The following is a 12,500-nucleotide window of genomic DNA, read 5'->3' as shown; positions in this document are numbered from 1 at the left end:
AAAAAGAGTCTGGATGACCCGACACTGATGCTCTTCATGCATCCATCCGAATCCCAGACCACGTCATTCCTCATGCCCTCCACTAGGGGGACAGACGTCTCTCCTGCTCCTTCTCTTCCTCTCTCACTTCAGTACAGTCTTTGTCTTCTTCCTCTCTGTTTCTCGGTGATTCTCTCCTTCTGTCTCCCTCTCTCTCTTCCTGTCTGTTTCGCTCTCTCTCTTGCACTCGCTCTTTCACCCTGCTCTCTCTATCCCTCACATGAACTCACACAAAGCTCACTTAGAGTTGCTTACTGTAACTTTTACTTATGGAACTTTTTAGGGACCAAAATGATAAAACATTGGTGTTCAATCAGGTTAGAAGCTGAAGACATACAAGTAACAAAGCTGAAACGTGACAAGGTAGAAGTAAAAGAGACAAGACATACTGTATAAAAGTGAAAAGCACTGTATGTAAGAGGTACAAAATTGAGACAGACAGACAGACATACAGACAGATAGATAGATAAAGAAGCTAGAAGAGAACCATGTCTAACCCCAAGGTAATGGTGGGGGTGTCATGGCTAAGTGATGGTGCTCTGCGAGAGCACATGAATCTACACCTGGCTCCAAGGTACCAACCAGGATTCTGAGTTACTTAATATTTCACGACCTGTCGCTTCTCTTTCTCTCTCTCTGAAGTTCTCTTTTCTCATCCTTGTACTATTGCACCTCTATTTCTTCAGGGAAAGCAATTCTTGAAGTTTAATGTGAAATAAGAGGTCTTGGAAGTTGGTTGGTGGAAGTTTGCCCGGAATCTTTCCGACACCTATTTTTTTTTTCCAATTGTGTTTGTTTATAGTAATAGCACTCTGTCTTGCAAAGGGGCTACACAAACTCAATAAGAGTTTTGGCAAAAGGAAGTTCATTTGCATGCATTTGCATGTCATTACCACATCAAACCTACTGACTTGAAAGGGATGCCTTGATTAGAGTTGTGTTTCCTTCTCCTCTCTCTCTCTCTCTCTCTCGCTCTCTCTCTCTCTCTCTCTCTCTCTCTCTCTCTCTCTCTCTCTCTCTCTCTCTCTCTCTCTCTCTCTATTTCCACCTTCATCATCACACCTATCCTACATAATTGTTCTCTAAATGTGCGTTGGTGTGAGAGAGTGCATGCAAAGCATCTTTACGCACGCACACGCACACACACGCACACACACGCACACACACACACAAACACGCACGCACATAAAAACACACACACATATTCTCCTTCCCACATCCCTTTCGTCCTAGACGGCAGCAGGCAGGCTGTTTATCAGATGGACAGTAACGGGGGATAACTACTGGAAGCAGTTCTTCAGTGCACAGCCTCCACCCGGCCTCCACCCAGCCTCCATCCAGCCTCCACCCAGCTTCCATCCAGCCTCCACCCGGCCTCCACCCAGCCTCCATCCAGCCTCCACCCAGCTTCCATCCAGCCTCCACCCAGCCTCCATCCAGCCTCCACCCGGCCTCCACCCAGCCTCCATCCAGCCTCCACCCAGCTTCCATCCAGCCTCCACCCGGCCTCCACCCAGCCTCCATCCAGCCTCCACCCAGCTTCCATCCAGCCTCCACCCAGCCTCCATCCAGCCTCCACCCAGCCTCTACCCAGCCTCCATCCAGCCTCCTCCCAGCCTCTACCCAGCCTCCACCCGACTTCCACCCAGCCTCCATCCAGCCTCCATCCAGTCTCCACCCGGCCTCCACCTAGCCTCCACCCAGCCTCCATCCAGCCTCTATCCAGCCTCCACCCAGCCTCTACACAGCCTCCATCCAGCCTCCACCCAGCCTCCACCTAGGCTCTACCCAGCCTCCACCCTGCCTCCACCCAGCCTCCACCCAGCCTCCCCCCAGCCTCCACCCAGCCTCCACCCAGCCTCTACCCAGCCTCCACCCAGCCTCCATCCAGCTTCCACCCAGCCTCTACCCAGCCTCCACCCAGCCTCTACCCTGCTTCCATCCAGCCTCCACTCAACCTCCATCCAGCCTCCACCCGGCCTCCACCTAGCCTCCGCCCTGCCCCCACCCAGCCTCCATCCAGCCTCCACCCAGCCTCCACCCAGCCTCCACCCTGCTACTGGTCAACATACAACGGAAGGCCATGCCTACAAAGATATGTTCACAGACATAGTTGAATGCATTACAACTTCTCAAACAGTGCAGATAACGTCCCAATCAAGAGGACTCCTACGCCTGTCCTCTCCTAATATTTGAGCATGAGAAACAACACACAACCTTCCATTTTGCCCGGTCCACTAATTAGATAGAGAGCACTCACAAATACAAAAGAATTGGCTTTCAGAGCTGCTGTGATGCTCATCAGTAAATAAATGGGACGCTACGCGACTCAGCTATGGTTGTGTTTAATTGGAAATGCCTTGCTATTTATCAAACCTTGTGAGCTAATGCAATTGTGCAATTATCTTGTTAAATCATATTCATTACAAGTAACAATGGAGTCAACACTAATCAATTGGAACTTGAAGAGGTGGGGAAATTGCGTTCTGACAGAACCTTCAGCCATGAACTGGGCCAGAGCTGGAGCAACACACGGATCCTAATCTCAGCTAATCAGGTAAAATCATTACCCTGGGTGGACTGGACGTGTGGGGAGGGGGTCTGTGTGTGTGTGTGTGTGTGTGTGTGTGTGTGTGTGTGTGTGTGGGAGAGGTGTGTATGATCCCTTTCTTCCATCGTACCAACACTAGTTACTGGGTGTATCTCTTTTAGCATCTAAGCTCTGCGTAGCCAAGCCCAAATATAGCACACACCAACACACACCCATCCACACGCATGTTGAGTGTATTGGACTGTGTAAACAGTTATAAACTGTACAGTATACAGATAGCTCTCCATCTAAATAGGGGTGGGGGTATGATGGAAGGGCTGGTGGTTGGTTCTTGTGCTCATACACTGGGAGGAAGAAGTCATCTACAGCGTCTTCACTGACTGGTTGCTATATTTACACTCACATCTGTCCAATTTTCTTTGTCACCTCGGCAGCCTGCGTCTGCATCCACAGTCTTTATTACTCTCCATGAGAGCTTGGGCAAACCCCCACTGATACGCAATCAATTTCACACTTAGATAGAAAGCGATCGAGACAGAGAGAGAGCTGAGACAAAAACATAGAGAGGGTAGATTCTTTTAAAATTGTTTTTTTGGAGAATACGTGTGAGAACATGGGCTCGAATTGCTATTTAATCCATAAATATATTTGATCTGCACACCACCTCCACATACACGTGCAATGCGTTCAATCTCGCCAACATCACAAACACACAACCATCCCCTGGGCATCTCATGTCAAGGGTGACTACAGGTGATCCCCGCATGTCCACAACAATACAGCTTCTCCGTGAAGCTGACATATACTTGAGGTAAGCTGCGGTGGGGGAAATCCTGGGCCGTCCGAGGGGAAATGGGCCATGGGATGAGGAGGCAGAAAGGAACATGGGAATCTAATTTGTTTTCGTGTCTATAGCAACAGTGAGTGCAGGGTGGCCACATACAACGCAGTTTATTTCGGGGAAAGGGGAGAGTCCTTAAGTAACAGTTAAGTATTCCTGTTTGGTCTCAGTCTCCCTGAATACTCCAATACCAGGGTTGAAAGAGGGCAAACATACACTTAACATCCTTCTATTGTCTACTTCTATAGAGAAAAACTCAAGGTGTCGTACGTCCATGTATATTTTCCATGATCCTGCAGCGAGAATAAAGCACACTGCAGCTGTTTCATGTATTCAGGTAAGACCAGCCCCTCTCCACATGGGCCCACACTGGGGACAGGGTTGTGTGTGTGTGTGAGTGTGTGCATGTCTGTGTGTGTGTGTGTCTGTGTGTGTGTGTGTGTGTGTGTGTGCATGTCTGTGTGTGTGTGTGTGTGTGTGTCAGCCTCCAAGCCCACAGCCTTAGTAACAATGGCAGGGGCTTTGCCTGGATATCAGTTCCTCTTTCCAACCTGCACTGCTGCAGAGTGACACATGGGATTGCCTTTTTGTTGCTTTTTCACCTCGGCAGGGGCGAGGCTTAGCGTCTGCTTGTTACTAACTAGAAGCCGGCCCTTCCAGCGGAAAACACAGAAATCAAATTGCTCCAGCCCCCTAAAGATAGTCTAAATAAACATGACAGTGCTTTCCAGTCCTGGCTCTATGACTAGGCTGTGTGCATGTGTGTTGTGTTATTCAAGCACACAGTACATCTTACTCCACAAAACACCGAAGGTAGAAAGATTGAAAAAAGGATTAAGAGGTAGAAAGGGCAGTCCAAACATGGTTCAGGTTAAAAGTTTGTCTAAATACATTTGAATCAACGATATGTATTTTCATTCGGAAACATGATTACATTCAGATCCCAAAAAATCAAACGTTGAGCAAAGATTCAAGCATGGTCAAAGCGCCTTCTCCCTGGGCCAACATGCCCGTTCTCTTTACAGAGACAACGTTTTCTCAGCAAGCCAACTCATTTAGTGGTTAGATGAACACAGTTGATGTGATAGGCTGCTACGTTGCCTAAAGCCTTGTGATCTCGGAGAGGACTGTCATTCATGACTCACTCTGAGAACATCCCCTCTGGTTGGATAAACACAAGCATTGTATGGTAACAATCATAAACGGCGGACTGGGAGACGTTTTCAGCTCTTTTTATGGCTGGGATGGACAGCAGGCTGATGCATGAGTTATGATTCCAGAGGAAAATCATTAGATGAAGGTTCATCTGCAGATGTCCATGATGCATTCGGAGGGATGCTACACCCAACAACGGTATCTATTTTTCCCAGATAATGAAAGAATTGATCACACTTTGGCAAAGTTGATCTGTCTACATTTTGTGTAAACACAAAATTGAATTAGATTCCTATCGATCCTAGGGCTTTCTTGTGAAATGTATCATTCATTGTTGATGAGAACAAATTCAGTTTTTCAAAAGGTCAATAGAAAACTATTTTGATCACTTTTTTCTTCTCCATCGCAGCATTCAGTTCCTCTTAAAGGAGGTTTACCTCAACAACAACACATGTATCTACCTGCTACAAAGTAGCCATTGCAACCTTGCAGCCTATCAATCCTGTGGGGTGGGTCAAGCTCAGTGGCTAGAGCAAGTGAGAGCAGATTGAAAGTTTGCAGGTTCAAACCTGGCCCGGATCGTACGTTGCTTTGGATGAAAACAACTAAAGAAACACATGATCATTATTATGTCAGAGATCAACCACCCAACCAATAGTAAATGCCCCCAGGCTCATAGCAGGAAGTACTGAATCAGTATGAGTCTTGATTGAGGCACACTACATCTAGGTATAGATATACAAATACTGTACCCCAGTAATGTAGGACTACATACATGCCAGAGAGAGAGAACAATCCGCAAAGTCGCTTTGAGAAAAACGTCAAACCCCCCAATGCATGAAACTGTCCTCGATCAACACAAAGCTGAGGAAGGAGACAAGTATTTGACACCTATGTTCATGTCCTCGCTCTCTCTAACAGTCAGTATGTTCAAGGCCAAACAGCCCGCTCGCCAAACCTCATGTAGCCTTCACACACTCCCATCCAGTACTTGCAGACAGCGTTGGCATAGCAACAGGAAGAGGAAAGGAGAAGCCCCCCCCCCTTTCCTCCTAACACACACACACACACACACACACACACAGACACACTCCCACCGAGCCAACCCAGCCATCCTCCCACACCTGTTCTTCCTCTCTTCTCCCTCTAAAGAGAGTCTCCTGTGTTCTGTAGCTTCCCCTTGAGGAGCCATGGCAACCCGGCAAGGGTGAAACCCTGACGTGTTGGTGCGGACTCAGTGCCTTCACGTGTTGGCGTGTTCTCCCACGCTGACTTCCGTGTTTCGTGCGTCTGTGCTGAATTCTGCACGGGAAAAAAACAGTCACCAGTCCTGCGTGTGATGGGGTTTTTTACAGAGCCGGTTGGCTCTGAGCTGGAGCCATGGAGCGTCAGGGGCCCACAGTGACCCGGGCCTCTCTGGAGAGCTCAGCGAAAGCAGAACAGGCGCTTTGAAAAGCGGGGCAGCGTGGAAGTCCTCCGGTTATATTTTGGAAGGAGTTTGTTCTGGGACTTAATTAGGAGGCGCCCAGCGTTTTGAGAGGGCTAAGCGCCTCCGAGCTGCAGTGTAATAAGTAGGACGACTAACACAACTCCCTCAATTACCTCTGTTCAAACGGGGACGATCGGCCCCTGTTTTTTTTTGGGCTCATCAGTTCCGATTATTTACTTATTCATTGATGTGATCCTTGGGTAACACGAGGGTGGGTAACTCGGGAGGAGCCTGCTATTTCACATCCATCATCTGCGCCAGGTTGCTGAGTTAAGATCTGCAGCACACTGCTGTAGCTCGGGCCCAGCTGTGCAGTACAACTACCAGAAGGCCCAGAAGATTCTGGTTTCAAGCCCCGACTATATGGAGATGCTGGGACTGATCACCATCACCTGGGTAGCTCAGACACAAAGTTGCAGCGGGCTGTCACTGGGAATTGGAGCAGAGAAGGACCCTAGCTGTCGAGGCAGGTGAACCTGCATGGCGCCACAGGAAGGCCTTTAAGCTACAGCTCTCCCGGAGACCTGTAAAACAAATCTTCCCGAGTCTTGAGAAATCAGTCTCGAGGCCTAAAAAAACCGTCGAGGTAATCTTCACCCCGTTTATTTCAGGAGGCACGGCCGTGACTGCTGGCAGGGCCGGCCGGTCCTGGACAGCAGGTGTGCCTTGCGGTGCGGGATATGGCGGCAGACGGGGCCGCGAGGATAGGCCGCGGATCGGAGCTTACCTGCAGTGCTTGTGAGGGCCGCTCAGAGTCTCGATTACGAAGCATTCTCCATCGTTCAGGCAGTACGCCAGGTCCCTCTCGTGGCACGGCTTGAAGTGCTCCGAGCGCAGAGGGGGGGCGGTGGGGGCCGCTGCAGGGGAGGGGGAGGGGGGGAGAGGGAAGAGGGGGAAGGGGGAGGGGGGAAGGAGACATTAATTAGAGCACGATAAAAAGCAAGCAGCACAAGGAAACGGGACCAACGATTTTGCACCAAACCCAAACTCGACTACGCCCACGACCGTGTTTCAAAACCGTCCTCGACATCACCTTGCCCAGAAAGTACACGTCAACAAATCACAGAGCATCCATGGTCAGTCACACACGTAAAGAAACTCCTAAACATTTTCCCCCCCATGAAAACCAAGCTGACATCACACCTCCGGCCCCGCAGCCACGCCCTGTGCTCAGCTCCTGGTACTGCCTGTAGAAAAGCATGTCATATCCCAACAGGCTATTACTCTCTCCTCAAGGTTCCATTATGGGGCAAACGAGAATGAGTTGTGGTACGCTGTGTTGAGGCTAATACTGGCGCCTCTGTGTTTGTTTAGCCGGTGCTACGTCACCGACTGGGAGATGAATGAGGGATGGGTAATAATCTGTCTGGCTGTGATTAATATCGTCAGAGAGGTACACAACAGTTTGGGTAACTTGACTCCCCTGTCTCTCTGAGGGTGATTAATATCTCCAGGACTCGCTTTGCCTCCTAAGGTCTGTGGGGGAGGAAGTCAACTTTGCAGATGTAGCCTGTTTTAGTGATGCACTCCTGTGATGACGCACACTAGAGCAATGAGAGTTCACGTCCGAAGTTGAGTGTTTGCAGTCAGAACCCAAGGATTGCGGTCTGATATTTTGGCTCAGGTTGCTTGCCACTCAGATAAAACCCCCAGAATGGGCACTTCACTTATGCTAACTAATGATTGTCCTATCGTAATGCCAGCAACCGTGCTTTGAGCATTAAGAGCCGAGACCAGGTAACATGAGGGGAACAGTTGACTAGGAGATGTGGAGCTGAGCTGATGCTGCGTTGATTAGGCTCAAAGGGCAGGTGATGAAGTTAAAAACAGCGATAATCAGGCCAGATGCCTGAGGTCATCCAAACCACGGTTCTGGATTGCATATGAGAGAGTGGTAACCACTGAGGAAAATCGAGGTGAGCCGCATATAAGAGTGTGTGTGTGTGTGTTTAACTCGGTATTACAGTACAAGCTAAAGCCTATCAGTCTCCTATCAGGAGGACATTCCCACGTTTCAAGGACAGCACTCCACACATCTCAGCAGGGAGTCTCTGCACACACCACAGGGGGCTGCCCTCCTCCTCTGTGACACTGGGCTGTTTACACAGAGGCTGGAAGCTGTTAGAGACTATTAAGAACGTTGTGTCTCCTCAGGTGAGAAACAGACCTTTACTTTGTGGGCCACCTCTCCACGGACCAACTCTCTTTGTGTCGCTATCTTTTTCTCTCTCTCTCTCTCTCTCTCTCTCTCTCTCTCTCTCTCTCTCTCTCTCTCTCTCTCTCTCTCTCTCTCTCTCTCTCTCTCTCTCTCTCTCTCTCTCTCTGTGTCTCTCTCTCTACATCTCTCTACATCTCTCTCTCTCTACATCTCTCTCTACATGTCTTTTTCATTTCTCTCCATAAATCTCAGTCTCTTTCTCTATGCCTTTCCTTCTCTTTCTCCCCCTCTCTATGTCCCTCCCTCCCCCCCATCTCCACTTCTCTCTCTGGGAGTGTGCTGGTGTTGTGCGGGGTGGTGTGAGAGGAGGCTAAGGGATGAAGATCCCACGGGCACGCCGGTAATGGCGTCCTTCTGTAGTGCCGTTCCCCCAGAGTGCCTTGCAGGCTGACTGATGAAGTGAAGGTCGTCGGCCATCGATCGCACCACGAGCGACATCCAGCACGACACAGGAGGAGGACAGGGAGAACGAGAAGAAATCTAAACTGACAGAGGGTTTCCTGTGGCGTTACACTTTAGTGTTTGTAACGGGGAGCGGTGGTCATTGTGGTACCCACGAGTACGTCCAGACATCAAAGTTCCATCCAAGCGTCAGAATGCATTAGCGAGACAACACGTTGCAAGGACTGTAGCGGAAATTACTCACACACGGTACGTTAAACAAAGTCATTCTCCGTCTTTCGGAAAGGCTTTCTCAGTGAAATGTATTTACAGTAATTGCCCTCTCTGGCCCATTTGTAGACTTGCATCATTAAGGAGGATGCACTTTCGTGTGGGTAGTTTCTACATAGCTGTTGTTGTAGTTAGAGTGAGGGTCCTTGGTTGTGCTGGGTAGGAACACACACAGATCTTGTGTTTCCTGTTCCAACGGTTCTGTCCCTCGCTTCTCCTTGGCCCTGTGCACTTTAGACAACACAATCCCTTTTTATACCTCGCATGGTGCCATTAGCTAGATAGTCTCAAAACAGTGCTTTGAGTGTAAAAAACGAATAATTGGCTTTCCCAATAACTTTTAATGGACTTGTTTTCTTCTTTCTTTTTGTCTTAATACTTGTTGTTGTTGGCTTAGACCGCTGCGCTGTGACATGGTCATCTCTCACTCCAGCTACTTTTCAGCCCTCCATCCTGTGTTCTGTTCCTCTGTCCCCTTCTAGCCCACATACACCCTGCAGTCACCCTGACAGGGGTCATTGGCAATTTCCTGCTTCTAAAGAAAGGGCATGTCACTTCCCCTCCCAAGCAGGAAGAGGCCCTCTGTTGGGTCCTGAGAGGCAACAATACAACTGCAATCACCTTGGGGACAATGAGCAGGTCACAGTGGGTGGCTCTAAGCATGTGTGTGAGTGTGTTTATGTGTGTGTCCGTGTGTATGTGTGTGTGTGTCAACCCTACAGCCATTCTCTTCCGCTATTCCCCATTTAGCCGCTCCCATCACATCTTGTGTGTGTCTGTGTGTCTGAAGAAGTGCCACAGATGGACAAATTAAACGCTAAAAGCAGGAATTTGTTTTCAGGAATCAAAGACGGCCAATTTTTTGTCTTCAGAAGAGTGGGGGGAAAAAACATGGGCACACACACACGCACACGCAAAGACACACACACAGGCACACCAGGGAGGTCTGTTAAAAACATTGAAGTACCTCCTTAAAGCCCATCTCTCTACTTCAGTAATCACTTTCCTGTCCTGTCAGAATGTAGAAACATAAGGCAACAGAGAGCTGCCTGTGCTTGCAGTGGAGGCAGGGTCTATCCATGGCATGACTGCTCCACAGGCTCCTGTAAAGACACCAGACAACCTTCCACCCATCCTGCTCCAACCCTCCACCCATCCTGCTCCAACCATCCACCTAACCTGCTCCAACCTTCCATCCAACCTGCTCTAACCTTCCATCCAACCTGCTCCAACCTTCCATCCAACCTGCTCCAACCTTTCATCCAACCTTCCATCCATCCTGCTCCAACCCTCCACCCATCCTGCTCCGACCCTCCACCTAACCTGCTCCAACCTTCCATCCAACCTGCTCTAACCTTCCATCCAACCTGCTCTAACCTTCCATCCAACCTGCTCCAACCTTCCACCCATCCTGCTGAAAGCTGCTTTTCTACAGGAGCCGGCACTCGTGAACTGTAAGGTCCTGCATTTCAGAGAACCTGCTGGAAGTCTGCATTCTCTTTCTTTCTCTCTCTCTTTCTTTCTCTCTCTCTCTCTGTCTCTCTCTCTCTCTCTGTCTGTCTCTCTCTCTCTCTCTCTGTCTCTCTGTCTCCGTCTCCGTCTCCCTCTCCCTCTCCCTCTCCCTCTCCCTCTCCCTCTCCCTCTCCCTCTCCCTCTCCCTCTCCCTCTCCCTCTCCCTCCCTCCCTCCTCTCTCTCTCTCTCTCTCTCTCTCTCTCTCTCTCTGTATCTCTGTCTCTCTGTATCTCTGTCTCTCTGTATCTCTGTCTCTCTCCTTTTCAACCTGCACACTTCCTGAGCACTCTATATTCAGATCAATGTTAGCTCGGCTGCCTGGTAAAGCTGGTCGATGAAAGACGAGAAAGAGAGAGGGGGAAAGAGAGATAGGAGAGGGAGGGGGGAACAGGATTTTGGGAAATATGGCACCGTGCTGACCGAGGGTACCCTGGCTTTAGATTGCCCAAAGGCTATGTTTGAGTGGGTTTGTGTATGTGTGTGTTTGTGCATATGTGTGGGAGTGTGTGGGTGTGTGTTTGTGTGTGTGTTTACAAACCAAAGCAGTCATGCAAAACCCTGGTTTACTGCATTGCAGAGGCTTGTGTACGAACATGATGAGGATATGTGTGAACAGGCATATCTTCCTTCCGCAGCTCAGCAACGTAGAATAAATCATACTTAGACAGGAGATACATTAAGGCCCCTATATGTAGTTCACTGTATGTATTGTGTACACCATTCGTTATGATGAACTACCCACACAGATACAGTATGCAAAGATATGTTAGCATCAGAATGGTACCATTAGCGAGTGATAATGAGCTGACAAACCCTCTCGGTAGACTGCCACTCAGCATACGTCTCTCAGCTCGGAGTGTGTGTACTGTTCATGTATGTCTACACCCCTCTAGACCAAAACACCAGGTCCAAGTCCAAGTTTCCAATTGGTGGGATTCCTTGAGATCTGGTTACTTCCCTGACGAAGGCTTGATGCCAAAAACACGACAGTTTGTTTTAAGATTCAACACGACCATACTGCGACAACCGAGTCATTTGACTTGTTTTAAAAGAGTGCCTCGGAGCTTTCTTTCATTTACAGCGCACACCCCTTAGCGTCTGCTGCACCTCACGGCCGGTCCAGAGCCCCTAGCCCCACACACCCTCTCCCTCTGTGCCGTTCAGTACCACACATCAAGCGAGCACAGGCCAGTGTTGGTCAGGCCAGCCTGTCTGCTAATGCCACCATATCTATGCCGGGGCCTGAGTACTGCTATTCAGCCTCTCCGTCACACACGGGCTCATCCCGTCATTCAGTGGATCGAGGCTGGGGTGAGAGTTTAACTCTGGTTATCACACGGCTTCTCCAGTCCGGCCCTCTGGCGCTCTCTGGGCCGAAAGGGCGACCCGCCCGGCGACGCTTCAGGGCCAAACACATCTCTCACATGCCGCGTCGAGTCTGGTCGACGGCGACCACGGTGAAAGGATGGAGAGAGAGAGGGGGGGGGGGGCGGTGGAGAGGAAGAGAGGGAGGCCAAGGAGAAGGAGGTGAAGGAGAGGGCCGATATTAAGAAGGAAAAAGGGAGCTAGCAGAAGAGGGTAAGGAGGTGGAGACAGAGTGAGAACTAGGAGGGTATTGTTTCCTGAGAATAGGTTTTTGATGACGTCAAGGGAAATGGATGAAAAGCGTTAAGAATATGTGCGCGTGTCCGTGCATGTGCTGTTGAAACGTCATGTATACAATACAATAGTCTAGTCTACTTCCACATCGATGTCAATGTACTTATATAATCAATGAAATATACCATTTTACATGCAAAGCTTCCCAATGAAAGCCAGTGACGCAGATAGAAAGGATTCAGCCTAAACTCACTGGGGCAGATTTCAAGGTGAGTGTGGAAGCTGACTGGAATCTGAAAGCATACAGTATGCCTGGTTCTGTGGGAATAACTTTCATGTTTGACCAGTTTGTATTGTTACAGGCCTCTGTTTGAACTGTCTGTGGCACCCTCCCCCATTCTTCTTCTGCCCCCATTTCTCTCT

The 12,500-nt window shown here is 49.4% G+C and overlaps 1 protein-coding gene across 1 annotated transcript in view; it reads right to left on the bottom strand.

The window, feature by feature from the left end:
* Positions 1 to 12,500, bottom strand: part of nrg3a (neuregulin 3a) — a 186,847-nt gene that overhangs the window by 61,067 nt on the left and 113,280 nt on the right. The window contains exon 2 of the mRNA XM_084667275.1: positions 6,803 to 6,932. Coding sequence (XP_084523401.1) covers positions 6,803 to 6,932 — 130 coding nt within the window. The remainder of the gene's footprint in view (positions 1 to 6,802; positions 6,933 to 12,500) is intronic.

This window comes from Hypomesus nipponensis, chromosome 11 (genome assembly GCF_054491055.1).
Source record: "Hypomesus nipponensis isolate SF chromosome 11, ASM5449105v1, whole genome shotgun sequence".
Classification (NCBI taxonomy): domain Eukaryota; kingdom Metazoa; phylum Chordata; class Actinopteri; order Osmeriformes; family Osmeridae; genus Hypomesus; species Hypomesus nipponensis.
This window is presented reverse-complemented; position numbering and strand designations above follow the sequence as displayed.